The following is a 24783-nucleotide window of genomic DNA, read 5'->3' on the forward strand; positions in this document are numbered from 1 at the left end:
TCATCATATGATCACTAAACCGGAATGGTTTCTGAGTTGCACTGGAAAAGAGCATGTGCTAAATTATTAAAATAGAAATTAAATATTATTAAAGCACTAGGTTCCCCTGAACTGGTATAAATGAACCTGGGTAAAGCACTTGGGTTTAACTAGCTCCAAAGCATTTACTCATTCTGACCAACCATTTATTAGTATTGACATACTGTATCGGAGCCGAGTTCGACAAGAAATAAAAATATTTATATAGATTTTCTTGACACGCTTGTCAGCAGATAAGGTTTTTAGACTTATGTTGTCAGACCCAAATATAAATATAAAATGTGTATCTTCCCTCTGGCTGTTTTCAAATGTAAACAAACAAGATGTTCAGCAGAACATTCCAGCAGCAGACAAATGCTGTATTTAGACATGTAGCTCCGATTTTGATACGAAAAAATCTGATGTGATCAGATTGTGTCTGTCCAAAAGCAGCCTAATTATAAAGCACCTTTTCCCTGTTTCATTTCCCAGCATTAAATCATCTGTCCATTTGGAAGAGTAAAGATATCAGCTCCTCACCATCAGAGTCCTGGCGACGTTACAGCCAAGAGTGCCGGCCCCCAGCAGCAGGCATTTGGTAGAGGTCACCTTGTCCAGGTTCAGGGATGGGACAAGTCTCCAGCGCATCAACTTCAGGTTCAGATCCACAGATGACTCGGCCAGTCTGACAGGTTAAAATACAGAGTGTTTGACAGGCTGGGGACACAAGGGGCGTTTAGACAGGCTGGGGACACAAGGGGCGTTTAGACAGGCTGGGGACACAAGGGGCCTTTAGACAGGCTGGGGACACAAGGGGCCTTTAGACAGGCTGGGGACACAAGGGGCCTTTAGACAGGCTGGGGACACAAGGGGCCTTTAGACAGGCTGGGGACACAAGGGGCCTTTAGACAGGCTGGGGACACAAGGGGCCTTTAGACAGGCTGGGGACACAAGGGGCCTTTAGACAGGCTGGGGACACAAGGGGCCTTTAGACAGGCTGGGGACACAAGGGGCCTTTAGACAGGCTGGGGACACAAGGGGCCTTTAGACAGGCTGGGGACACAAGGGGCCTTTAGACAGGCTGGGGACACAAGGGGCCTTTAGACAGGCTGGGGACACAAGGGGCCTTTAGACAGGCTGGGGATATCGGTGATTGAAAGGCCCTAGATACAGTACAATCAATGAACTCTGCATCTCATATGTAGGTTGTCAATCAGTTAATTAATTAAATGTTCCCAAAGTGAAGCGAAGGCAGCTCACACCTGCCTGTCATGTAAGGCCTTGTTATAGACATTTAGAAAGCATAAGGGATTTACAACCAGAGAGAGAGACAGGAGGATAGAGGGATGAGGGAGAGAGACCGGAACATAGAGGGATGACAAACAGAGACAAGAAGGTAGAGGGATGAGGGAGAGAGACCGGAACATACAGGGATGAATAGTCTAGAGTACACCTATAAGTCAGTTCACAGCCTGAGAGCGCAGTGAGAATTAGGAACTGAGTGGCCGAGGAGACCAAATACTCATGGACTTAGATTATGTTGTTCAGGGAAAACGCATTGGAGTTTTGCAATCGCAATTATTCTTCGGCTCAAGTCCTCCGGGAGACTAATTCATAAATTTTGCGTAGAAACAATTCTTACTTACAACTGGAATTTAGAAAGGTCATACGCAAAAGGGGAATTTATCAATTGATAAATACCAGTCGTTCTTAGCCCCGGGGCTCGTGCACAAAACCTGGCTATTGGCATTTCAAAACGCCCTGAATTAACCATATATGGTCAAAACCAACCATTTAAGCCGATGGGAAGCATACAATGCTGATGCATGAAATACAACCAGCCAACCCAAAAATGTAAGGTAACTATTATTCTGAGAATGACACAAAGGTAAAGCTACTATAGTTTAACATGTTAAATACATCACATACAAATTTCTTTGGCTCACTCAAAAAATATATATACTCCACTAAAAGACAGGGCAGTTCCAAAGTGTCTTTAGCACTGGGAATTATGCAATTCATTAAATGAGTATTGGACGATCACCAGCCCTCCACCGTCCCTCCTGCACAGAGAGGATGTCACCGCAGTTCGGCAGAATGAATGACTCATTCGCACCTGCCGCCATGACGACGCACATAGCACCATCTTTTACAGATCACACGTCACCTGCAAATTGACTGGAAGGCTGTTCTGATCACATTCTATTTTTGGGGTGCTGCTATGTCAGTGAATGCCATCTATCCCTCGATCGTTTCAGGAATCCCTACATGATAAGGTACAAACGAACCGATCGTTTCAGGAATCCCTACATAAGGTACAAACGAACCGATCGTTTCAGGAATCCCTACATGATAAGGTACAAACGAACCGATCGTTTCAGGAATCCCTACATGATAAGGTACAAACGAACCGATCGTTTCAGGACTCCTTACATGATAATGTACAAACGAACTGATCGTTTCAGGAATCCCTACATGATAAGGTAATAAAACAAACCGATCGTTTCAGGAGTCCTTACATGATAATGTTCAAACGAACTGATCGTTTCAGGAATCCCTACACGATAAGGTACAAACGAACTCCTTGAGGGGGTACATTACCTCTTAGGGTCCATACATTCACTGAGGTTAAAGGGGTACATTACCTCTTACGGTCCATACATGCACTGAGGTTAAAGGGGTACATTACCTCTTACGGTCCATACATGCACTGAGGTTAAAGGGGTATATTACCTCTTACGGTCCATACATGCACTGAGGTTAAAGGGGTACATTACCTCTTAGGGTCCATACATGCACTGAGGTTAAAGGGGTACATTACCTCTTAGGGTCCATACATTCACTGAGGTTAACCATCCTTGGCCCCATGGCTCCTTTAGGGTTCTTTTCCCATCCGACACTCTTTGGACACACTGAGGAAAAACACATTACTGGTAAGCAGGATGACAGGTATTCAAGCTGCTGGTAAACGGGTCACTGGTAAACTATGGATAAAAATAGAATATTCTTAAATCTCAGAATGTATAAAAAACTATTATGTCCCAGATTACAATGACCCCAGGGGTCCAGGGGGAGAAGGTCCACTGCAGGCCCCAGAGCAAAGGGAGGCCCCTGTGGTCCCCGATTAGGTGTGGGGGTGTGTGTCCGGAGTCAGTTTCGATTCTCCTCCAGATAACGACAGTTATTCTCATTCTTTAGAACCAGACACTGGGTTTAATTCAAACCCTCAAATAATCCAGAACAGAAACATTTGGACAAATCAAGCATGGCTCACCCTCTGACTGTGCTGCGCGCTCCATTATAAAGGTCAAATTAAAGCTGTGCACGGACACACACACACACACACACACACACAGTAAAGAACACTGTGGGGAATGAACAGAAGACACAGAGACCACTATAAAGTAAAGCAGACAGTTGAGAGGGCAGTTTAATGAACCAATTATTGTTCAGGATGAGATGGCGAGAGCGTACGCAGCATAGAGAGATAGGGTCAAATGACACCCAATCACTGAGCAGGACTCATGCGTCTCCAGCCATTTGGGAAGTGAACAGGACAGGCAGCCCTGGGGGCCATCGGATCCCTGGTTGAGGCCAGTCCCTGGATTAACATTTAAACAGCTTTCTCCGTTCTTAGCCATCTCACCCCCCCCCACATTCCTCTGTTTTCATCGGTCAACATATTTCACGAAGCCCTTTCACATGCACAGTTCTGAGCGCATAAGACAAACAGCTTAAAACCTTCAAGTGCAAGTCATCAGATTGTTCAAGAGGAACAGAAGCACCAGGCTGTAGCTGGCATTTAGATCTCATGGTATTTTTGGTAATACTATTACATCAGTGACAGGACTGAACATGTTGTGAGTGGCAATATTCGATTGCAGGGCAAAACTGTTGCAAGTTATTTGTTTTTCTAATTTGTCAATTCCTTAGAATCTTATGTCTGATCTCTGGTTTCCTGGTGCAACAACAGTGTCATGGAATTATGCCAAAGTAAAAGAAGAGACTCACAAGTTCCAGTCAATTTCCTTCCCTGCCTAATAATGCAGTGAATTCAGCTGTGCCAGACGGGTTTCCAGAGCGAACACACTCAAATGAAGGGCTGTGTCAGTGTCGAGCTACAATAAAACCGAGCAACAACTACTCATAGATGACTTGCTTGTAATTTATATATATATATATATATATATATATATATATTCCCAAAGGGTTGCAAATGTTATCACCTTCAAACTGTTGTACTAAGCTTAAACTCTCTCCATAATTTTTTCTCCAAAAGAACAGTTGCAGGAAAAGGTTTCTGAACCCTTCTGAATGATTTCATCCAAGTCATAGCGAGTCATAACGGGCTTCATCCATGTCATAAATGACTTCATCCAAGTCATCTTCATCCAAGTCATAACAAAAGATGTACACCTTGTGATTCAACTAACAAAAATGTGTTTTTGAACACAATGAACACATTGGTCAAACATTAACAGAAGGGTTTGCACATTCCCTGTTCCCACATCTTTTCTTTTTAAATAAAGCTATTTTACTCTGCTATTGAGACAGGTGCAATATGCACTTTTCCCTGCTCTGAACACTTCTAAAATACACACAGGTTTAGAACAGCAGCAGATATTTCACAGGTAGCAAAACCAAGCAGTATATAGGATAAATTGGCTAGGATGTCTTTCTTTCACAAACAGAAAGTAGGTATGCTTGCATGCTGTGTCAATCACAAAGGGTAAAATCGCCTGTACATCTGTGACATTCAGATTTTCCTTCAGTATACTCCGTGGGGGAAACTACATACAGAGCTACCCAGGTTTTCTTTTAATTGGCTAGCTCGATTCAACTTCACATTCCAGCGCATGCTTCGACATTACAGCGAGGATAGTGCTTGTCCATCTGACGTTAACCATGGCTGGCTCTCTCTTTTCTCCATCCCTCCAACCTTTCCAGATAAAAGGCTTTTTTTTATAGAGGAGACGGGTGTAGAAAGCAGTAAATCAATGCCTCATAAGAGAATTTCTTACTGTGTAACAGCTCAAAGTTTGTTAGCAGCACTGCTCTTTTCTGACACCGAACTGCTCACTGCAGTATAAAAATAGCAAAAGCCTAAAATAACTCCAAATAAAAGCATAGAGATGACAGTTGCCAGGCTAGGATTTACCAAACACGCCAAAAGGTGCAGCGTGACAGATCTGAAAGTCGCAGTGCAAAGAAAGAAAATAATTCTGAAAGAAAGAAAAGAGTTCTGAAAGAAGGTACAAAAAAGAGGTAGGGGTCCACAAAAGTAGGTCACCAACGTCGTGGACTGATGCTAAAACATTGGGAACTTTGTGTGTGGATTCCAGTTGACCTCCTGTGAATAACCACTGGCACTGTAACACTGGTAGGGTGAGACAGACAGACGTTCTTTCATTTTTGTATAATTGCAATGGTTAAGATGTGCCACTCTGTAAAGACTAAAAAGTTGGTGTCTTGGCTTAGTAGTGTGTCTCCACAGAGGGGAAGCAAGGGAAGTGTTAGTGCGTGCGTGTGTGTGTGCTGCACAAATCTCCTTAGCAGAGCTTGTACTTACAGTACGTTTCCCTAATGGCTCAGGCTTTCAGATGACTTTTATTTTATTGGGGAAACAGTAGTGACTAGGGCCATGACATGAGGTTGTCTCACCAAGCCATTTTAAAGATGAATACACTGACTTTAAGGCACACCAAGATTCCTCCTTCGATCCCACACGCTTCTACATCTCCATCTCTCCCACAGATAAAAGGCAAGGCTTTGCATGTTTGCTCAGCCCAGTGACTCAGATGGAGAACCACAGGAGGTAATAAATCCCCTTCAAAAATAAAGATGCACCAGTAATTTCCTACTGACAACGCCCTTACGCATACCTTCTTTAATCCACTCATTCGCCTCACATAAGACCAGTCTTGGTGTATTTTCATATGTACCTGCATTAAGGGACAGGTCAGGAAGTGGCAGTTTGACCTGGAAGACAATGCTGTGCTGAATGTTCCGAGAGCCCTGAAGAGTCCGGTCTCTAAAACACACCACCTCCAACACATCCAGTAGGAAGCCCCTAGTAAAAACACACCGAAAATGAACAGACACACATGTTAGGCAAACACACACACAGGAATGCAACTATGTGCATCAAAAACAGAGTACATGACTAAAACACTACATATACACTGTATATATTCAAGTGAATGGGTGGGTGTGGCCGAACTTTTGACTGGTACTGTACTGTTATATGTATCCAAGACCTCACACACTCCTTCAATGTGCGCACACACACACACGCGCACACACGTTAAGCTCCTTATCATCCATGTTTATATGGCCTACGCTTGGTGTACAGTACATGACAACACTAAGTAGAATCGTAACTCATGACTCCATTTACCGCCAAGTCTGACCTAATGTTAACAGTTTATAAACGCTTACAATAATAGTCAATCAGGCAGAGGAGAGGACAGTTGTACAGGAATACACAGCTGAATATGACCGCGCTGCCTTCTAGTAGCTGATGTGGGAGTTGACACGCTGTGCTTTATGACTCTACGAGACACAGAGTCATGAACGATACAGAACTACTGGAATGTACAGAGGACGGAGTTAACAGCCCACTGTCTACCACCGCCCACTCCTTCACTGATCTGATTAAGAAATGATATGTTTTAAAGGAATCCAAAACAGGATAACTGGCACACTGCGCGATGACAGTATTCCTTAATGTGATGGCATTCTGGGGGATTTACCATTGGCTATTTGAGACAGCCAATTTGCCAATCACAACCAGTGATTAAATGTGTGCGTTCATACTGCCAGAAAAAGTGTGTGTTCCGAGTTGATCTATATACGTCACGGTTAACAGGAATGTACCATCTGCTAGTGGGGGAGTCAATACGGCTGACGTTGCTTTTGGGACATACCATTTGCAAGCTATGAGGAACAGCAGGTTCCTGAGAGGCCATCCTGGGTGCTGAGGCAGAGTGCAAGGGTCATACACACCCACAGTTACCTAAAATAAAAAGAGTTTATCTACCTTTAAACCACAATAAGGAAAACGACAATAATGAAACAACAATAGTTTGCAGAGTGAAAGGTCCAAAACAGGCAGAGCTGTTAGTAACAGTGCGCATCACGATCAAATGTAAATGAAGTGAAAGGGCAGGTTTTGTGACAATAAACATTCTATGGTTTTGTACTTGACCCTGTTTCACACTGGTTATTTTGTCACCGTGTTTCTGGGGCTAGCCCTGAAAGGTTGGTGCTAACCCTGTTCCAGAGCAGGACCAGCTAGCCCCAGGCTAAGGGCTTAAAAATGTGCATAATATGTGAACACTTGCTTAGTCCAGGGTTTAGGAGGCTTTTAGCCCAGGGCTAAGGTGCAGTGTGAACATGCCTTTGGACAGACTAGAATGTTTTAAAACACTTGGACAGACTACGAAACGTTCACGCAGAATGTATTTTAGGCTCATATTGAAATAATGTGCAAACGAATGGGCAGTTGCATCGATTCCAGACATTTCTTAAACCACATCCCAACCCACGAATATCAGGGAGAGACGATTGCCTTTCTTGACAGTTTGCAGCAAATGCAACAACATAAAAAGCAAACTGAGTGGCATCTAAAGCATAGCAAATGTTTTGAAGCTTCACACATAAATCGTTCTTCTGGCATTATCCTTTGCTGCCATCACAGTCACTGACCTTGCTGAGGTCGGTAACAAAGCTGTCCCAGTCCCGTAGCTGGGCGACCTCCACATCCTCCTCTGTGTACTTGACCAGGAAGTAGGGAACAGCTGAGGTGCCGGTCTCACTGCACAGACGGTCATACCCCGACTGCAGGGCTGCGGTCTGGAGACGGGAGACGGTGCTTTATTTCAATCACACATTTATACATTAATCATCGGCTGCCTGAGAGGTCTGGAAGCGAACAGACAGAAGAGACACTGGTTTATTTCATTCATTAACTCAATCAAAGGCTGCCTCACAGGCATGAGCGAGGGAATTGAGCAGCTGGTCAAATCCCTCCCCCACAAACCTCTGTCAACCGAGCTCTTAGATGAATTGACAGGATAAGACAGCAAACGTCAGGATGGGTACTGGTCAGGTGTGGCCATCGTCAACATGCGTTCCATTCCTTCCCTGAGAGGGTGTCCGGTACTGGGCAACACACGAGACCCTCCTTAACAACGCTTCAAACGTTTGGGCTACATTTCGGAGAAATTGGTTCAGACAAGCAGTGGACCACATCTGAGACAACAGTTATCACCTCTCTACTGTTTCACCAGGATACATGATGGATCCAGTGCTCTGCCATGGCACTGATTTTCACAAAGTTTTGTACATTCCAGAGGATTTTTGCCTCTGGAACTGAACTGTTCTGCAGGTGTAAACACTTTTGGATGACTCCTCAGCTGAACACAGACCAGACAGAGGTATTTATGGTTGGATCCATAGAGAGAATCTGGTTGCACATTTTTAAGCACAGGCACTGAAGACAAAGCACCAGTTCTCTTAGATTCTGAGCTACATTTCTAACCAAAAACTTTGGAATGTGAGCACCTGAGGGACAGTAAAAAGGGCAGCTGTTCCTATCTCAAGCGGACAGATTAATTCTGCCCAGATTAATTAATTCTTCTTTTTTTACAATCAGGCAACTCTAAAAGCTCTCCTGTCTGGTAAATCCAAACAGACATTTCTCCAGACAGTCCACGACTCCTCCCCCTAGCCTATGCTGATAACGCCTCTGCTACTACCAGTGTTCTGTGTTGATCTTTAGAGGTCGAAAAGCTGACACACCCTAGAGCACAGGTGTCAAACCGGTTCCACAAAGGGCCGAGTGTCTGCAGGTTTTAGTTTTTTCCTATAAATTGGTTCCTAGTTCATACCTACACAACCAGGTGAGGGTAGAAACTAACCAATCAGTGACCTAATTAACCAATCAAGTACAAGGAGAGAGCAAAAACCTGCAGACACTCGGCCCTCCGTGGAACCGGTTTGACACCTCTGCCCTAGAGGATTCTGGGTCAAGAGGCTGTAATAAAGGAGATATCTTGTTCGAACACACAAGTGCATGGACATACCAGCACACACCCAGACTGACAAAAAACAAACACCACATACGGGAAAGAACAACCACCCGTTCTTGGGTTGGACTTTTACACCAAGTTGCCTCTTGCTATTTTTTGTCTGGTACCTTACCTGTCTGGGTGAGAAAATTTGCTCCAAAGTAGCAGGCTCCTTCAGGATCTTGATACCATCAGAAAAACACAGAGCTGGGAAGCAGAACCAGTAAAAGTAGTGATACTTCTTCAGATCCTGAGAGGGAAACACAGAGAGGCAGAGAAAACGTGTTGAGGGGGGCAGCGAAAACGTGCTGAGGTGCAGAAGACAGAACGTTCTGAGGTGCAGAAGACAGAACGTGCTGAGGTGCAGGAGACAGAACGTATAAAACTAGTGTGTGCTTTCTCCTATTGGTCAACGGTCTACCTTAACTGACTGATGCAGACGGAACCACAAGTTATTGTGGGATTTAATTAAATGTTTATTGCACAAACCGCATAAGTCAGCAGCAGGAACCTGCAGAGGAGCGATGGGTCATCCAGAGCAGCACCCGACTGTATTGCATCCCAGATCTGAGAAGAACAAGGAGAATCAATGCAGGATTAAAGATGTTAACGGGACAACACTTCAACACACGTGACATTACCAAACAACACCTTAAGTCATGCTACAGGTAGAACCAAAGTGGGTTTACCATTATTCAATACACCGTATATTACACCTATACAGGTGGGCGGGTTCAAAATCAGTGACACCTTATTAACTCAAATCAGAAACTGAGCTCTATTGTATGCTAAAAAACAACTTGGGAAATAACAGCCCAGTCTAATAAAACTAAAAGCAAGGTTTTGTTCCACAACGATGAAGAATGAAAACAGTCCAAAACCACAGACTCAAGCGTGAACATCTGGCGGACACTGAACAAAGACGTACCTCCTTGGCCTGCTGCTCCAGCAGCGCTTTCTTATCAGACGTCTTAAAGGCCTCCAGTGTGTTGGTGTTGAACAGGGTCCCGGTTACCGGGCAACAGCGGACTGGGGTGGGGCCGTCCCTACCCCACAGAACAGGAACAATGAGACTCGATGCAACCCAGATCCCAGGTGGGGTGGCATCAACGTTCCACACTTTAATATGCACTCGAACACTGCTCTTCCACCCCTAACTAAAGGAAACCAGCTTTGCGTCCCACATCTACTCAAGTGTTTTTGTTCATTTAGGGCAGACCCTGTGTAGGTGAAGGAACTGCTGAGTATACGGGAGATACAAAACATTGCACAAGACAAAGATGGGTCACTAGTGATAGAGATAACACTTACACTTCAAATGCACTGAACTCCAATGTCAGGCGAGTAGGGAGGCCAACCGGATCCCCTGTTTCAAAGAACACAGGCAAACTCTTAAATGGAGACAACGAATTATCGCTCAAAAACATGTCACGAATATTGCCATCCCTGCATTAAGCCCTTTATGCACCCACCCCTTACCCAGATAACAGCATTCAGTCTTCGTCTGTAATATTTCAAGAGGGGGAATAACATGTTACAAGGGATCTAAGACCACTCGTCCAGGCAGAATCTTTCTTTAGATCCTGTTAGGACTTCATTTGTGGACTCTCCTCTTCAACCAACCACAAAGGTTTTTAATGGGGTTACGTCTAAAGCCTGATTGTGTGGTCAGGGAGAAATTATTTGGATCATTGTCCTGTTGGAAGGTACAACAACGACCCGAATCCTAACAAGGTTCCCAGGGCCGGTAAAGCAAAACAGCCCCACAACATCACACATCCACCCCCTTACTTCACAGAGGGGATTAGGTGACCATCTCGTTTCTAACGCTAAACCCATCCTGTCACCAAAAATCTTTTTTTTTGTCTCATCAGATAGAAAGGAGTGGCTCTAAATCAAGACTGTTGAGGGAGGGCCTTTACTAGATTATTTTGCTGCAATATAAACCGGGCTATGTATATGACTTGAAATTTGTATTTCAGACCTTTCCACACTGCCTAACCCCAACCTAAGTGAATTCATACTATTGACCAACAGGTTTTGTTGGTAGGCAAAAAAATGGCTAAAGAAATCTTCAATATCCACACACCTCCCACCCAGACTCTGATGCTGACTTTGTGAATTAAAAAAGGTCTACATGCAAAACAACAATATTTTCACTCCACTCTTAACTTTTCAACTTTTTAAAATAAACATACAGTAGGATTCTTTGATGTCATCATTGAAGTAGTTTGTTCCCTTTGATGTGTCATAGGACAACATTTTCTTTACTGCCCCATGTTGTTTCAGGAATGTTCCTTGATGTGTCGTTGGACAACGTTTTCTTTACTGCCTTATGTTGTTTCAGGAATGTTCCTTGATGTTTTGTTGCACAAAAAAATAACATCTTGTCCAAAATGTTCTGTGTCCATATATGCACATCCCATTCATAAGCCAGGGGTCAGAATAGTTTCAGAAGTCAGAACAATCACAACTGATGACCTTCAAAGGCGCCCGGGTAACGGAGGAGACTGGGCCTGGGTCAAAACATTCCTGCCTTTACCCAATGTCATCATAAACTATGCCACATGATGTAGTTGTTAAGAAACATAACATTTTTCGATAGCATCAACTTCCTCTAAACACATCAGAACCTGCGAGTCACCCAGGAATCAGCTCACCATTGTAGTAGTAGCCTTTGATGTTCTTGGGACTCTCATCCAGTCGGTAGTCATTCAGTTTCTTCTGAGTGAGCTGGTGCCAGAAGCCGGCTTCTAACGCGCTGGAGAAGGGAGCAAACTGAAGCTTCTGATCAGCACAGTCTTTGTCTACGGACACAGCAGCCATCACTATCACGACCCTGGTCCCGGATAATCAGTCTATACACATGAAACAAGATGCAGGAATACAAGTGTGAGCAATGTGATGGGGTGACAGAACAGTAAAGAGAAAAAAAATTAGAGGGTTATAAAAGAGTTTGAGAAATTGAGAGATGGTAAGTTTACAAAAAACAAGAAAGGAAAAAACTGACAGAAATCTTGACAGAGTCAGTGTTCACGACCAAAAGCAATTTAAGACACTGTTTTAGCTGTACACTTTACACAATTTCTTGCATGTCCATAATTAATTGGACTCACAACTTCAGTTACTGCACATGCTTTTATAGAAAGCAATTAAGGTTATAAGGGCCAAAACTTATTATATCTGATTAGATAACGTATTCTAGATTATATATAAAAATACTAGTATAATAGTCAGCTAAAGTGTTATCAGTGTCATATCTGGTCAAACTACATCCTCAGTTCGACATCAGCACATAACAGCAAAGTTGGGTAGCTAACGTTACTTTACTCAACACCTTACACGGGAAACGATTAAAAGGCTGTGGTCACGCAACAAACACTAAATATGACCGGTTTTGTATGTGCAACGGTGCTACCGCATATGACACATGTATACAGTTGTTAATAATTGGAATAGACTTATTACCATCTAAATTATTGGTTTGCCTGTTGTAAACTTACCCAAATAAACCTCGCTTCCTTATTCAGATCATGTGACACGCCTGACGATGACGTAAACAAAATGGACCCTTGGTACATTGGATACTTAGCCAGCAGTTGCTACATTTGTTTGTTTCGGCTTGTTTGTCGCATACATTTGAGGCAAATATTTTAATTAACGTCACGATTACTGACCACAGTTTGTTAGTATATGTAGCCTGTTTTGATCGGGACAAAATGGCTTTAGCGCTTTGCCGACTGGATATTAAAATGACTTAATCAGAAGTTAAATTCCTGTGTTGCCAATTATGGTGCAAATGAGTAGAAAACGAAAAACCAAAACATGAACATGAAACCGCAAACAATCAGGCATGAAAACACAGTCAAAAACTTGTAGGCTCCACTTCTCATATCGACACTTTTCCGAAATGAGCTACAACAAAACTGACTAGGTTAGCCAACGTTTGCTATCGTCCTTTACGTCAACAACACCAACAACTAACGTTATATCTTTCCGGAATAGCTAACTGCGTAAAGTCCTTGCAGGTTAGTTAAAGCTATGGCTGACCACAAAAGAGCCGAAATGTACCGAAAGTTGTCAAAATCAGGCTAAGAGCGGTAATCATCGCTCGTGTTTGGGGAGTAATGACCTAACTGACATCTCTATACATTTCTTGTTTGACCACATTTCATGTCCTTGCATCTGACTTCATTGGTTGATTCCCAAATCGTTTGAAAAACGACAGCCCAGCAATCGAGCGGCTTATTTTCATGCTATGCATGAACACCAAATTTCTACTGATTACCAACTCCTAAACGTCTTCTTTTCACTGTCGACATTTCTTTGGCTCAGTATACCAACGTTTTTTGGCGACACGTAATTAAACTGTATTATTCAGTACCCAGTTTCCCTCTGGTATTCACAGTAAATACACTAAGCAGTCCTACAATATTTGGCCATCAATCTGACAGACCATTGTTGGCACATTACAGCAAAGTCATCCTAGTCTTTTACAAAAGGACAACTTTTTAATTGCCAAAGAAGTATTTACCCAAGTTATTCATGCCAATAACAATAATCACTGTGGCGCATGTGACCTCATCAGCCCAGAAAGAAACCAACACATCACAGGTCAACAGCCATGGACGTGTTGTCTACACAGGGTGATCTATGCATACTAGTCAACAGATTTATTACCTTTATCAAAAAAGGTCAAAATGTTCATTTAGCTGTGTGAGCTCTGATTTAAGAGAAGTACAATGTGTGTGGGTTTGTGATTTATTCTACATTCCCATGCAAATCAAGCCAATCTGCTGAAATACTTTGATAAGTGACTTGTATAAATATTTTTAGTAGGACGAATATAACAACTGCATAGTTGCAAATCCTATTCATCCATATCAAACTACCATTTAAGACAGTTTTATTGAAAATTACAGACACTGGCTCAAATTAAACAAAAATACAAACTCAATAAAAAAAAGAACTCTGGAATGCCTGATTTAAGTAAGACCAATTTCAGTTTTCACCAAAGATGGACAATACGTTTCGAACTTCCAACCTGTACTGGCCACCTACATTACAGCAGATTGTGGCAGCAGTATAATATTTGTCTCAGCTACTGAACTATGCATTGCAGGTAAACAAAGTAACTTCAATAGTAAAAGAGAAAGTAACAAATGCCAATTTACAAATAAAATCTAAAGTAAAAAAATCAAGTGAACAAGGTTTAAAAAAAACAAATTCAGAAGGTATGGCAGGCAGTTTAACAGTAAAATGAGGGCAGAAGGTTTTATTTCCTGGTTACGATGGTCCAGAACTTCTCTCTGCTCGATGGTAGTACCATTATGGCCTTTGTGATCTTTCTGCTGCAACAGAAAGACAATTTCTATTGCCATAATAGAGATCGTTAGCGGTCAACATCAAGAGAAAATGTGTTCCATCATGAACATCGCCACTGATTTGTCTGATCCCGTCTGATGACCCAGTGGTTCGTTGGCTACTTCCTTGTGTTGTTCACGTGATCATAATTCCAATCAGTCATCAGGATGAAACAGCCAATGAACTATAGCAAAATTGACTGTTCGTACTATAACAGATGTTATAAAGGCACAGATACTCAAATCAGACCTCTTTTCATAATCTCTTGTTGTAATGCTTTCTGTCTTTTTATAGTCACATTATGGCACTTAGAATGTGAAAGATAATGTTATGTTCTGGATTTGATACAGTGTACACAATTTATACTGTAGGTTTACAATAAATAAGCATTTTATTAGCAAAGCGTTACAAATTGTACATGACTAATTTTAAATCACCTAACATTCAAATATACAAGTTAAACATGGGATTTTGCGAATAACAAATGATTTCTTTTAAACCTTCCATTTTGTGCTGGGTGTTCAATATGTTGTTTATATGTGTACCATTTATCATTAAAATCACTTTCTGACCTCATTTACAGTTGTGCTCAAATGTTTGCATTCCCCTGGAGAATTGGTAATATATGTATCCATTTGTACATAAGATGTGTTTTGCCTGCTCACTCATTTTCTTGTTTATTATGGGATTCACATTCAACTGTAGGTCATAACAGAATGGCACAATCATAAAACAAACATGGCAACAAAGAAAAAAATGAACTGACACCTGTTCAAATGTCTGCATACTCTTAGTTCTTAATACTGTGTATTGCCCTCTTTAGCATCAATGACAGTGTGCAGCCTTTTGTCATATTTGTCTATGAGGCCCCAACATCTTGCAGGTGGTATAGCTGCCCATTCGTCTTGGCAAAATGCCTCCAGGTCATGCAAAGTCTTTTGTCGTCTTGCATGAAAAGCACGTTTGAGATCTCTCCAGAGTGGCACGATGATATTAATGTCAGGAGACTGTGATGGCCACTCCAGAACCTTCAGCTTTTTCTGCTGTAACCACTGGAGGGTCAACTTGGCCTTGTGCTTAGGGTCATTGTCATGCTGGAAGGTCCAAGAGTGTCCCATGCGCAGCGTTCGTGCAGAAGAATGCAAATTGTCTGCCAGTATGTTCTGATAACATGCAGCATTCATCTTGCCATAAATTTCCACAAGAATTCCCAAGTCTTTAGACCTCACACACCCCCAAAACATCAAAGAGCCACCACCATGCTTCACAGTGGGGATGGTATTCTGTATACTATAGACCTTGTAGACCCCTCTACAAACATAACGCTTACGATTGTGACCATATCACTCTATTTTGGTTCTCGTCACTCCAAATTAGTGTGCCAGAAGCTGAGGCCAGTCAAGGTGTTGTCGGGCATATTGTAACCAGGCTTTTTGTGGCATTGCCACAGTAAAGGCTTCATCTGGCAAATCAACCATGCAACACATTTTTGTTCAAGTATTGTCGTATATTGTGCTCCTTGAAACAACCACTGTCTTTTTCAGAGCAGCCTGTATTTCTCCTGAGGTTACCTGTGGGTCTTTCTTTGTATCCCGAAAAAAAATTCTGGCAGTTTTGCCTGAAATCTTTCTTGGTCTACCTGACCTTGGCTTGGTAACAAGAGATCCCCGAATTTTCCACTTCTTAATAAGTGATTGAACAGTACTGACTGGCATTTGCAAGGCTTTGGATATCTTTTTATATCCTTTTCCCTCTTTATAAAGTTCCATTACCTTGTTACACAGGTCTTTTGACAGTTCTTGTCTGCTCCCCATGGCTCAGTAGCTAGCCTGCTCAATGCGTCCACATGAGAGCTAACAAACTCATTGACTATTCATACAAAGACACTAATTGTAATTTAAAAAGCCACAGGTGTGGGAAATTCACCTTTAATTGCCATTTTAACCTTCAAGGGTATGTAAACTTTTGATCAGGACCATTTGGGTGATTTCTGTTATCATTATGATTTAAAAAGGAGACAAACAACTATGTGAAAATAAATGACTTCATATGATCACTGTCCTTAAATAAAAGACAGTTTTTTTTGCATGATCAGTCATATTTTCAAAATCAATGCCAGAATTTCACAATTTCTGCCAGGGTAAGCAAACTTATTCCACAACTGTAGCTATGAAATTCCAAGTTTGAAAGTAAATAGTTCTTATGACCCGGGGCTACACATTAGCACAAACATACATGACAAAGTACACCAATTTCGGGGACCTGTTTTGGCACGACAAAACACCCAGAATGCATCTTTAGCACAGCAAAAAGTACATTGAAATGTCTAACAGCCACTTAAGGCACCGTTCAAAGAACCGTACCTCACAAGTGAATGTGCAGTATCTTTTTAAACACCTTTTTGAAATTCTCATTGCAGAGTGGGTATATGAACGGGTTCAATGTGGAGTTAATGTACCCGAGCCATATCGTGAACATGTGAAGGTCATGATGGACACACGTCTGGCAGAAAGCCATGACCATGAAAGCTATGAAGTATGGGATCCAGCACATCATGAAACCAGCTATAATACACCCCAGTTGCTTGGCCGCTTTGTGTTCCTTATGGACCTGAAGGCCCTGGATGCGCTCGCAGGACTGGGCACAAAACCTCTGCCAGGTCTGTTTCAAAGTCACAGCGTTGGCCTCCACATCCGGGTCGCCATCGTCCACATGCTCCGCATCTTCCTGGAGCCACTGTGACGACGCCGATTTGAGAGACTGTGTGAAATCATTGTTACACAATGTGGTGGTGTATTTCTCCCCTTCTGCTATCTGGGTTATCTCGCACAGGCCAGCTATCGAGTTCGGTGACACTGCTAAGTTGCAGTCACTGACAGATATGTAAAATTTATGCACATTGTTGGCGTCTGAATGGGTGAAGCCAAGCGCTAACGAAGGCAGTTTCAAGGGGACCTCAGAGTCCGAGCCCTTTTCTTGAAGAGACAAAGAGCTTGCCTTCCTTTTGTTTTTTAGAGTTTTTTTAGAATGTTTTGATACTTTGACAAAGGAACGACTTAATTGAGAGTATTTTTCAGACTTGGGTTCTCTTGGTGCATTGGTTTCAGCTGTATCTGTGGAACTGTATGGCTGGTCTAAAGTGTACTGATCAAAGTCAGACTTTCTTTCTTTCTTTTCCTTTTTAGAAGACCTGCAGGGTGTATTTCCAGTTTGGATTTGTAGTCCGGTCCGGTTTTCCACCCCGGAATCGGTGGGATTGATAATCTTTTCCCTCTCTCTGAAGTGCTGTCTGACAGCCATGTAGATGCGTGAGTAGAACCAAAGCATTAACATGGAGGGAATGTAGAAGTTAAACACTGATGCCAGAACCTTGAACCATGTGACAAACCGGAAATCAGTGTCACACTTATTGTCCATCTCTGGTTTACGATCAACCTGAGTGAAGGACCGCCACCCCAGAATAGGAATAATCCACATCATAGACAAAAGCCAGGCCCCTGAGATCATAGCACTCGCTCTCCCTCGGGTCCGGTACTTCAGGTACCTCAGCGGCTCGTGAACAGACCGATACCGGTCCAAACAGAGGATGAACAGACTAAATATGGAGGCTGTGCTGGCTACGTAGTCCATGATCAACCAGAACTGACAGGTGACCCTCCCCAGCTTCCACTCATCCTCCAGCAGATAGACCAGGTTGAGAGGCATTACAGTGGCCCCTACAATGAGGTCTGCCACGGACAGACTGACGATGTAGAGGTTCCCCACCGTGTGAAGTGTACGCTCCTTCTTCACGGCGTAGAGTACCAGGATGTTCATGAAAACCGTAAGCAATGACAGGAAGCCCAAGACGACACCTGGGAAAGAATAAATTCAATAGAAATGTAATTGTTCTTGAACAAACATTGTTTTGAACAAATTCTGCCCTCCCCATGCCCCCCAGGCACAACACACACACACACACACACATACACACACACACACACCCACACACACACACATACACACACACACCCACACACACACCCACACACACACACACACACACACCCACACACACACACACACACCCACACACACACACACACACACCTAGCAGAGCGTTGTGGAAGCTCTTGTGAGGATTGGCGGAGGTGGACAGTGAGGGATGGGTCTGGTTGGATGGGCTTCTCCAAGTACTGTTGAAGTACCTTTTAGAAAAGGAAAGACAAGCTGCAAACTCAGATAGCTGAAATGCAACACCTGTAAAAAAGTTTTGACTGCAATGCTATCTTTGTCAGACTTTCATCATACATTTAGGCCATAAGGGGCACAAATGTTCTTAGGCTGTGGTTTATTGGCAATACATCGAGACGATTTTAGCTGGGCTGCTGTTATGCTGTGTCACTCCGGCCAGGAACTTCAGCTGTACCGTGACAGATGGCTGCTCATAACTTTTAACCATTTAGCAGACACTTTGATCCAGAGCCACTCATGAGCGCCCTTTGACATAAGTGTGGTCTTGGGAATCGAAGCCAGTATACCGGGGTGGAAAACGCAGCATGTCACAATGTATGTAACTTGTTATCAGACACAGAAAAGCTGTTCAAGTACCTGTCAGTGAAGATGTCAGGCTGAACAGAATCCATCATGGTTCTCCAAGTATTATGTTGGCCAAGCACCGGTTGTCTGTGGGATGTGCACATAGAACTACAATGTATAGAACAGGCTTGGAATCTCTAAATTATCTATTCATTATATTTCTGTGGATGTGCAAATCACCCCTCTTCTGTTTCATTCAGTCCAGATCTCTTCACATGATGTCAGAATTGTCAGAGAAGACCAATCATAGACTCTCTTCATTCATCCTCCCGGTCAATATCCTCATCAGTCCATCTGTACCTACAAAATCAGAAGAAATTATTATAAACCATTACTAATTAGGTGAATTGTATATTTACATATTCTTTTATATTTACATTTCAGTCCTCGTCCAGACCAACTTGCAGTGGTGACTACATACATGCATTTTAATATTGGCCTTCCATGGGAATTGAACACGCAACCCTGACGTGGCAAACACCATGCTTGGTTTGAGTTTTCTTAAAACCCTGACATCTTCTGGGTCTGATCATGGTTAGGATGTGGGCCAAACTCTGTTCCAGACGTAGGCCAGACCATGTTCCAGATGTGAGAAAGACCGTGGTCCGGATGTGGGCCAGACCGTGGTCCGGATGTGGGCCAGACCGTGGTCCGGATGTGGGCCAGACCGTGGTCCGGATGTGGGCCAGACCGTGGTCCGGATGTGGGCCAGACCGTGGTCCGGTTGTGGGCCAGACCGTGGTCCGGTTGTGGGCCAGACCGTGGTCTGGATGTGGGCCAGACCGTGGTCCGGTTGTGGGCCAGACCGTGGTCTGGATGTAGGCCAGACCGTGGTCTGGATGTGGGCCAGACCGTGGTCTGGATGTGGGCCAGACCGTGGTCTGGATGTGGGCCAAACCGTGGTCTGGATGTGGGCCCTAACTCTGTTCCCAGGCTCCAGAGAGAGAAAGAGAGTGACGGCTGGCAGGGCAAACTCTCCAGACCCTGGTGAAAGCATAATTCAGGTGTAAATAGCTTGATATTTAGAGGTCTTCTTCAGTGCTCAACCGTCCATGGTGCTGGACAAAAAAGCATTGTTGTTTAACATTTAACATCCGGTGCAGCCACGTCGGTGTGGTACCTGCTTTGATACCCTCTTCACCTTTAAGCAGACACACAGGGTGTTTCCCAAATAGTGCCCTGCTCCCTGCATGGTTTGGCTCTGGTCAAAGGTAGTGTGCCATTTGGGATGCACACATGCCTTCATCATCGGACTGTGCTGAGGTAATACAATGTGTAATACCAATAGGAACTTTCAATATCAACAGAACAGTGTGACGAATAAAATGTTTGTTATTTTTATGGCTATTTGAGTCACACTAATCTCTTCCCTAAGTGTAAATTATACTTCTTTCACAGTTGTTTGTAAGCATAGCTATTTTGAAAACAGTCTGAAATAAACAGACCGTGGGTCGGTTGCTTTGGAGATATAAACTATAAACTGCTCTGACTATTAAAAAGTGAAAAATAATGTAAGCACTTTTGTTTCCATGAGAAGAGAGACTTAAAAATAGTCTCTTAACAGCAGTCTGCGTCGCATTTGTTACCTAAGAGACATGAAATCAATTCCAACTGAAATTATTTCACCAATCTTAAGCTCAAGTGCCTTGAAACGAGTAATTTGCTCATTATTTTTATGGACTTCTCTCTGAAACCCCTCTGCCCACTGCTGCAAAAGAGGTCCACTTTCTATCGCTGAGGCACCTATTGGAAAATAACTTTTTAAAGTGAGTATTGGCATCAAGAACAACATCAGTGTAATGCTCTTTGTTAGTAAATTCTCCATTACTTGTAGTTCCATTCATTTCTGACCTCCCCCTGAACCGATTGTTGTGAATCCGAGGATCATTTCTGCAAATTATGAATAGCAGAAATCTTACCCAATTTCAATGAAATGTTTCTGTGTTGGGGTACAAAACTACCAGGTGGAGGATTTTCCAAGCATCACCGTTAACAGGATGCTGTGGGTACTGGCCAGCCACTGTCCTAACATGCTCAGACAACAATTATTTATAGACCACATAATACAGGGTTGAAGGGTTTAGCCAGCTCTATCACACTTATAGTCTGTATTCCAAATGGCACTCTATTAACTACTTTTGACTAGTGACAACACAAAACATTGTATTATAGGGTGTCTTCTGGGGCAAAGCTATTATCTCTGCAAAATACATCAGAATACATAAGATGCCAGTGATCCTGTTTGCGATTCTGTTCAAACTGCGTGAGCACAAAGACAGTAAAACAAAGACCTGCAATATGCATGGAGAATAATCCAGATGTTTTCTTGGTCTGTTTCTGGTGTGATTTAGTAGAAGCTCTCAAGGTTTCCAACCAAATCTATACTACTATGCTGGGTATATTCCAATTGTCAAATACATTAATTGTTTCTCTTTTTAAGATGATATTAATTAAATGTCACTGACGTAATGTATATGTATTTATATCCTCCAGTGACTATAATGGCACACAAAGCTTAAAAATAATGTCATACTTATTAGGGTAGCCTGTGAGTCACAGTGAACAATAGTCTCCTGTCTATCAGGTATCTTATTCAGAGCTGATAAAACGTTTGGAGCCTGTTTTTATCAGTGTTCATACAGAGATCACAGGGAACCCGTCCATTAAATAAACATTTAGTTTTCCAGGGTTTTTTGTTTAATAACAAAGACAATCTTAGTATGGCTTTCTGAACTACTAGGGCAAAAACATCCAACAATCTGTGTCTACATTTATTATTACAACAATGAATAAATATGAACATGCAAATACATAGTATTGTTTGAACATCGGGTACGGAACACAGATTATCTATGGAACCCAAACGGTTCTCCCTAGAAGAAAAAGGTTTCCCCCACAGGGACAGCCGATGAGTGTTTCCTAATCAATTAGGCACGTAGACAATCTATTATCTATGTTAACAAGGTGGAGTTTACTATCTTGCAAATCTTAAGGTAAAAGATAAGAATGTTGCATTATAATAGTGGCTAGTTGAGAAAGCTAATTAATAATGTTATGCTATTTTAAATAATCAGCGTAGCCTACATCGCTATTTACCGGAATTCCAATATTGAGAAAATACCACATGTTGAATAGGCAGGATAATTACTTTTTAGGTCTAATTCTATGTGGATATACTGACAGGTAATTGGATGACTTGTAACTTTTTACTTTCATTTTGTCGATAACTTGTATCAGGATATTGTATTCACTGTCGTTGACAGCAATATAAACTGATACATTAACATGCATGCGGAGTAATTGTTAAAACAAAAGTTTTTCTCACCTCAAAACGTCTCCGCGCGTTTGCAAAACAATCTTGAATTATATCTTAAACCCCTCGATTTGTGAGACGACCGTTGACTAGATGTCCACCAGCAGCAACAAAGTGTGAAGAACATTTTGCGCGCGGACGGACCGAAGCACGCACGCACGCAGTCACACCCACACACTTGTAGTATTGCCTGAAGGTCCACAGATAATTTATTTTTCCTGACTCGTCTCGACAGGCCTTGGGTCTTCTACTGTACATTGCTGTCCTAACCCAACATTGGTCACACGCTTCTGCGTAGACATTGGATACCTGTTAGTAGGCTGCTGTCCAGGCCAGGTGATCTTTCTGGCAGCGGAAAATACAGCCGAACGAAGCTAGTACGTTTAGCTCATTTAATCCCTTTAATTGGGCGTAAACAGAGGAAAGAAAATACAATTCTGAAGCTACTGGCTTATCTGTTCACTGTATTGTTTTATTTGAAAATATAATAAACTAATGTTAGGTAGCCTAATGTCAAAAAAGCTGAAATATCAGAGCCATTACAGTTAACTATGAAGTGGAACCATTGTGGGAAAAACTATTCAGAACAGGTCAGAAAGAGTTTCATTGCCAAGAGTTTCACAACAAACTAGCAATTTGTCCTGGTCCATTAGTGCAGCAATTTTGTACAAAAGAAATAAAAACAAATAAGAATAGTGGACTGAGTATAAAAACAGTAGACTGAACATTAATAAACTACCAAGAAATATATTACAAAAATATGTGAGGTACAACATTTGTCCAGTTGAGGGTTGTGTGTATATGTGGAGAACGTATACCGACAATAGTCAGTTTGGTTCCAGGGGCATGTTCATGAGGTCTACTGCTGTAGAAAAGAAACTGTTCTTCTGGCGAGAGGTTTTGGTCCTGATAGACCTCAACCTTCTACCAGGCAGGAGAGTTCTGAAGAGTCCATTTCCAGGGTGTGAGGGATCAACCACCGTCTTTGCCACTCGAATCTGCGTCCTGGAGGTGTGTCGGTTGTCCTGGAGGTGTTTCGGTCGTCCTGGAGGTGTGTCGGTCGTCCTGGAGGTGTGTCGGTCGTCCTGGAGGTGTGTCGGTCGTCCTGGAGGTGTGTCGGTCGTCCTGGAGGTGTCGGTCGTCCTGGAGGTGTGTAGGTTGTGTAGCGATGGCAGATTGGAGCCAATCACCCTCTCTGACGCGTCTTTGGCAGTAGCTGCAGTGGCATACCTGACCTTGATGGAGGAGGTCAGGATAGAATCAACGGTGGCATTGTTAGGGTTAGGTTTGGCTAATTCTAATTTAATGCTAATCTATCTAAGTCAACATGTAGTAGCACATAAATAATACAAACAATAAATGCAAATAAAAAAATATAATTTTTAATAAGGGCAAATTTTACAATTACACTACATAGCAAAACAGATAGATTTAATGAATTCAGCAGGTGCGTTGATCAAACAGCAGCTTGTTATGTTTGTTGTTGAATGAATAGTGTGTGATGAAAGTTGAAAGCTTAAAGGTATTTTGCAATGCATTCCAGTTATTGGCACCAGATAACTGAAATTAATTATGGCCAAAGGAAGTTTAGGCTTTAGGAAAGACCAGAGTGATATAGCTCCCGGAAAGCAGGTACCTACTAGATTAGCAGACGTTGAGGAGCAAGGTAAGGTAGAAATGACACCTGGATGGGACTTCTAAATGAATTGTTACCAGTGGGTCTGCCGATGATTACGATGCCAGGCCCAGTTACCAGAGTGCAAAGTTCACAGTGATAAGTGTTTATTAAGAGGGCTCTGGTGACAAAGCAGAAAGTACTGTGGTAAATCACATTGAATTTACTGAGCAGCATTTTTACACCACAAGACTATTCATTATGTTGCCATAGTCAGGATGACCGTTCTGACCGGGGTATGTTTGTCAGTGTGAGTGAGGGTTAGGGGTTAGGGTGAGGGTTAGGGTTAGGGTTAGGGTTAGGGTTATGGTTAGGGTGAGGGTTAGGGTGAGGGTTAGGGTTAGGGTTAGGGTTAGGGTTAGGGTTGCTGAACCTTAAAGCAATTCTGGATTTTCCCTTTGACTGAAGGGGGGTGGAATGTGTGTTATATGAGAGGGGGCAGTCTCTGTGTCATCAGTGGGTGCGTAACTCAGACCCATCCAGGTAGGCAGCGCAGGATTGATGTCGCGGTCTGGCTTGTCAACCCTTGGAAAATGGGAAGGACTGCAGCGGTCTTCTCATCATGTGGGTATACAGCTGTTTTTAACGAGAGGTTTAGCAGACAGGAGACAGAGGAAGACAGGAACGAGGGGGTGCAGATTACATGTCTTTCTTCACCAGTAATAGTTCATGGAGTGGTTATGAAGAACAGTTCCTCCAAAAGGACTTGCAACCCAACTAGCAGCCTAATGCCTATATAGATCACTACTGTTGACTGTAAAAGG

The 24783-nt window shown here is 42.7% G+C and overlaps 2 protein-coding genes across 5 annotated transcripts in view; both read right to left on the minus strand.

Moving 5' to 3' along the window:
• The window catches only part of atg7 (ATG7 autophagy related 7 homolog (S. cerevisiae)), a 63880-nt gene extending 50643 nt beyond the window's left edge, over positions 1 to 13237 (minus strand). The window contains exons 1-11 of the mRNA XM_013136320.4: positions 12593 to 13237; positions 11750 to 11947; positions 10401 to 10455; positions 10018 to 10135; positions 9579 to 9656; positions 9223 to 9339; positions 7726 to 7872; positions 6945 to 7033; positions 5961 to 6088; positions 2840 to 2930; positions 559 to 703 (exon numbers count right to left, since the gene is read on the minus strand). Of these exons, the coding sequence (XP_012991774.2) occupies positions 559 to 703; positions 2840 to 2930; positions 5961 to 6088; positions 6945 to 7033; positions 7726 to 7872; positions 9223 to 9339; positions 9579 to 9656; positions 10018 to 10135; positions 10401 to 10455; positions 11750 to 11915 (1134 nt within the window). The 5' untranslated portion in view covers positions 11916 to 11947; positions 12593 to 13237. The remainder of the gene's footprint in view (positions 1 to 558; positions 704 to 2839; positions 2931 to 5960; positions 6089 to 6944; positions 7034 to 7725; positions 7873 to 9222; positions 9340 to 9578; positions 9657 to 10017; positions 10136 to 10400; positions 10456 to 11749; positions 11948 to 12592) is intronic.
• A 3285-nt stretch (positions 13238 to 16522) lies between these two features.
• hrh1 (histamine receptor H1) lies at positions 16523 to 22523 on the minus strand. 4 transcript variants are annotated; one of them, XM_010867006.4, is made up of 5 exons: positions 22357 to 22523; positions 19212 to 19331; positions 19044 to 19118; positions 18543 to 18640; positions 16523 to 18307 (listed from the first exon to the last, which is right to left on the minus strand). In XM_010867006.4, exons 3-5 carry the CDS (start codon positions 19079 to 19081, stop codon positions 16818 to 16820), a joined length of 1626 nt encoding a protein of 541 aa, XP_010865308.3. In that variant the 5' UTR covers positions 19082 to 19118; positions 19212 to 19331; positions 22357 to 22523; the 3' UTR covers positions 16523 to 16817. The 4 variants fall into 4 exon arrangements, with proteins under 4 accessions (XP_010865308.3, XP_028980090.2, XP_028980087.2 ...); XM_029124257.2 differs by adding an exon at positions 19453 to 20015 and having other exon boundaries at positions 19044 to 19331; XM_029124254.2 differs by adding an exon at positions 19409 to 20015 and having other exon boundaries at positions 19044 to 19331.
• Positions 22524 to 24783: the final 2260 nt, after the last annotated feature.

Source organism: Esox lucius, chromosome 2, assembly GCF_011004845.1.
Source record: "Esox lucius isolate fEsoLuc1 chromosome 2, fEsoLuc1.pri, whole genome shotgun sequence".
Lineage (NCBI taxonomy): Eukaryota > Metazoa > Chordata > Actinopteri > Esociformes > Esocidae > Esox > Esox lucius.

What these genes read in the sequence shown, in the direction of transcription:
- hrh1 (XM_010867004.4), bottom strand. Translation starts at nt 19,135, where the DNA reads ATGTGCACATCCCACAGACAACCGGTGCTTGGCCAACATAATACTTGG. An exon ending in CCTGACATCTTCACTGACAG is followed by an intron (nt 18,641 to 19,043) that starts GTACTTGAACAG and finishes CTTTTCTAAAAG; the next exon opens with GTACTTCAACAGTACTTGGA. An exon ending in CTTCCACAACGCTCTGCTAG is followed by an intron (nt 18,308 to 18,542) that starts GTGTGTGTGTGT and finishes ATTCTTTCCCAG; the next exon opens with GTGTCGTCTTGGGCTTCCTG.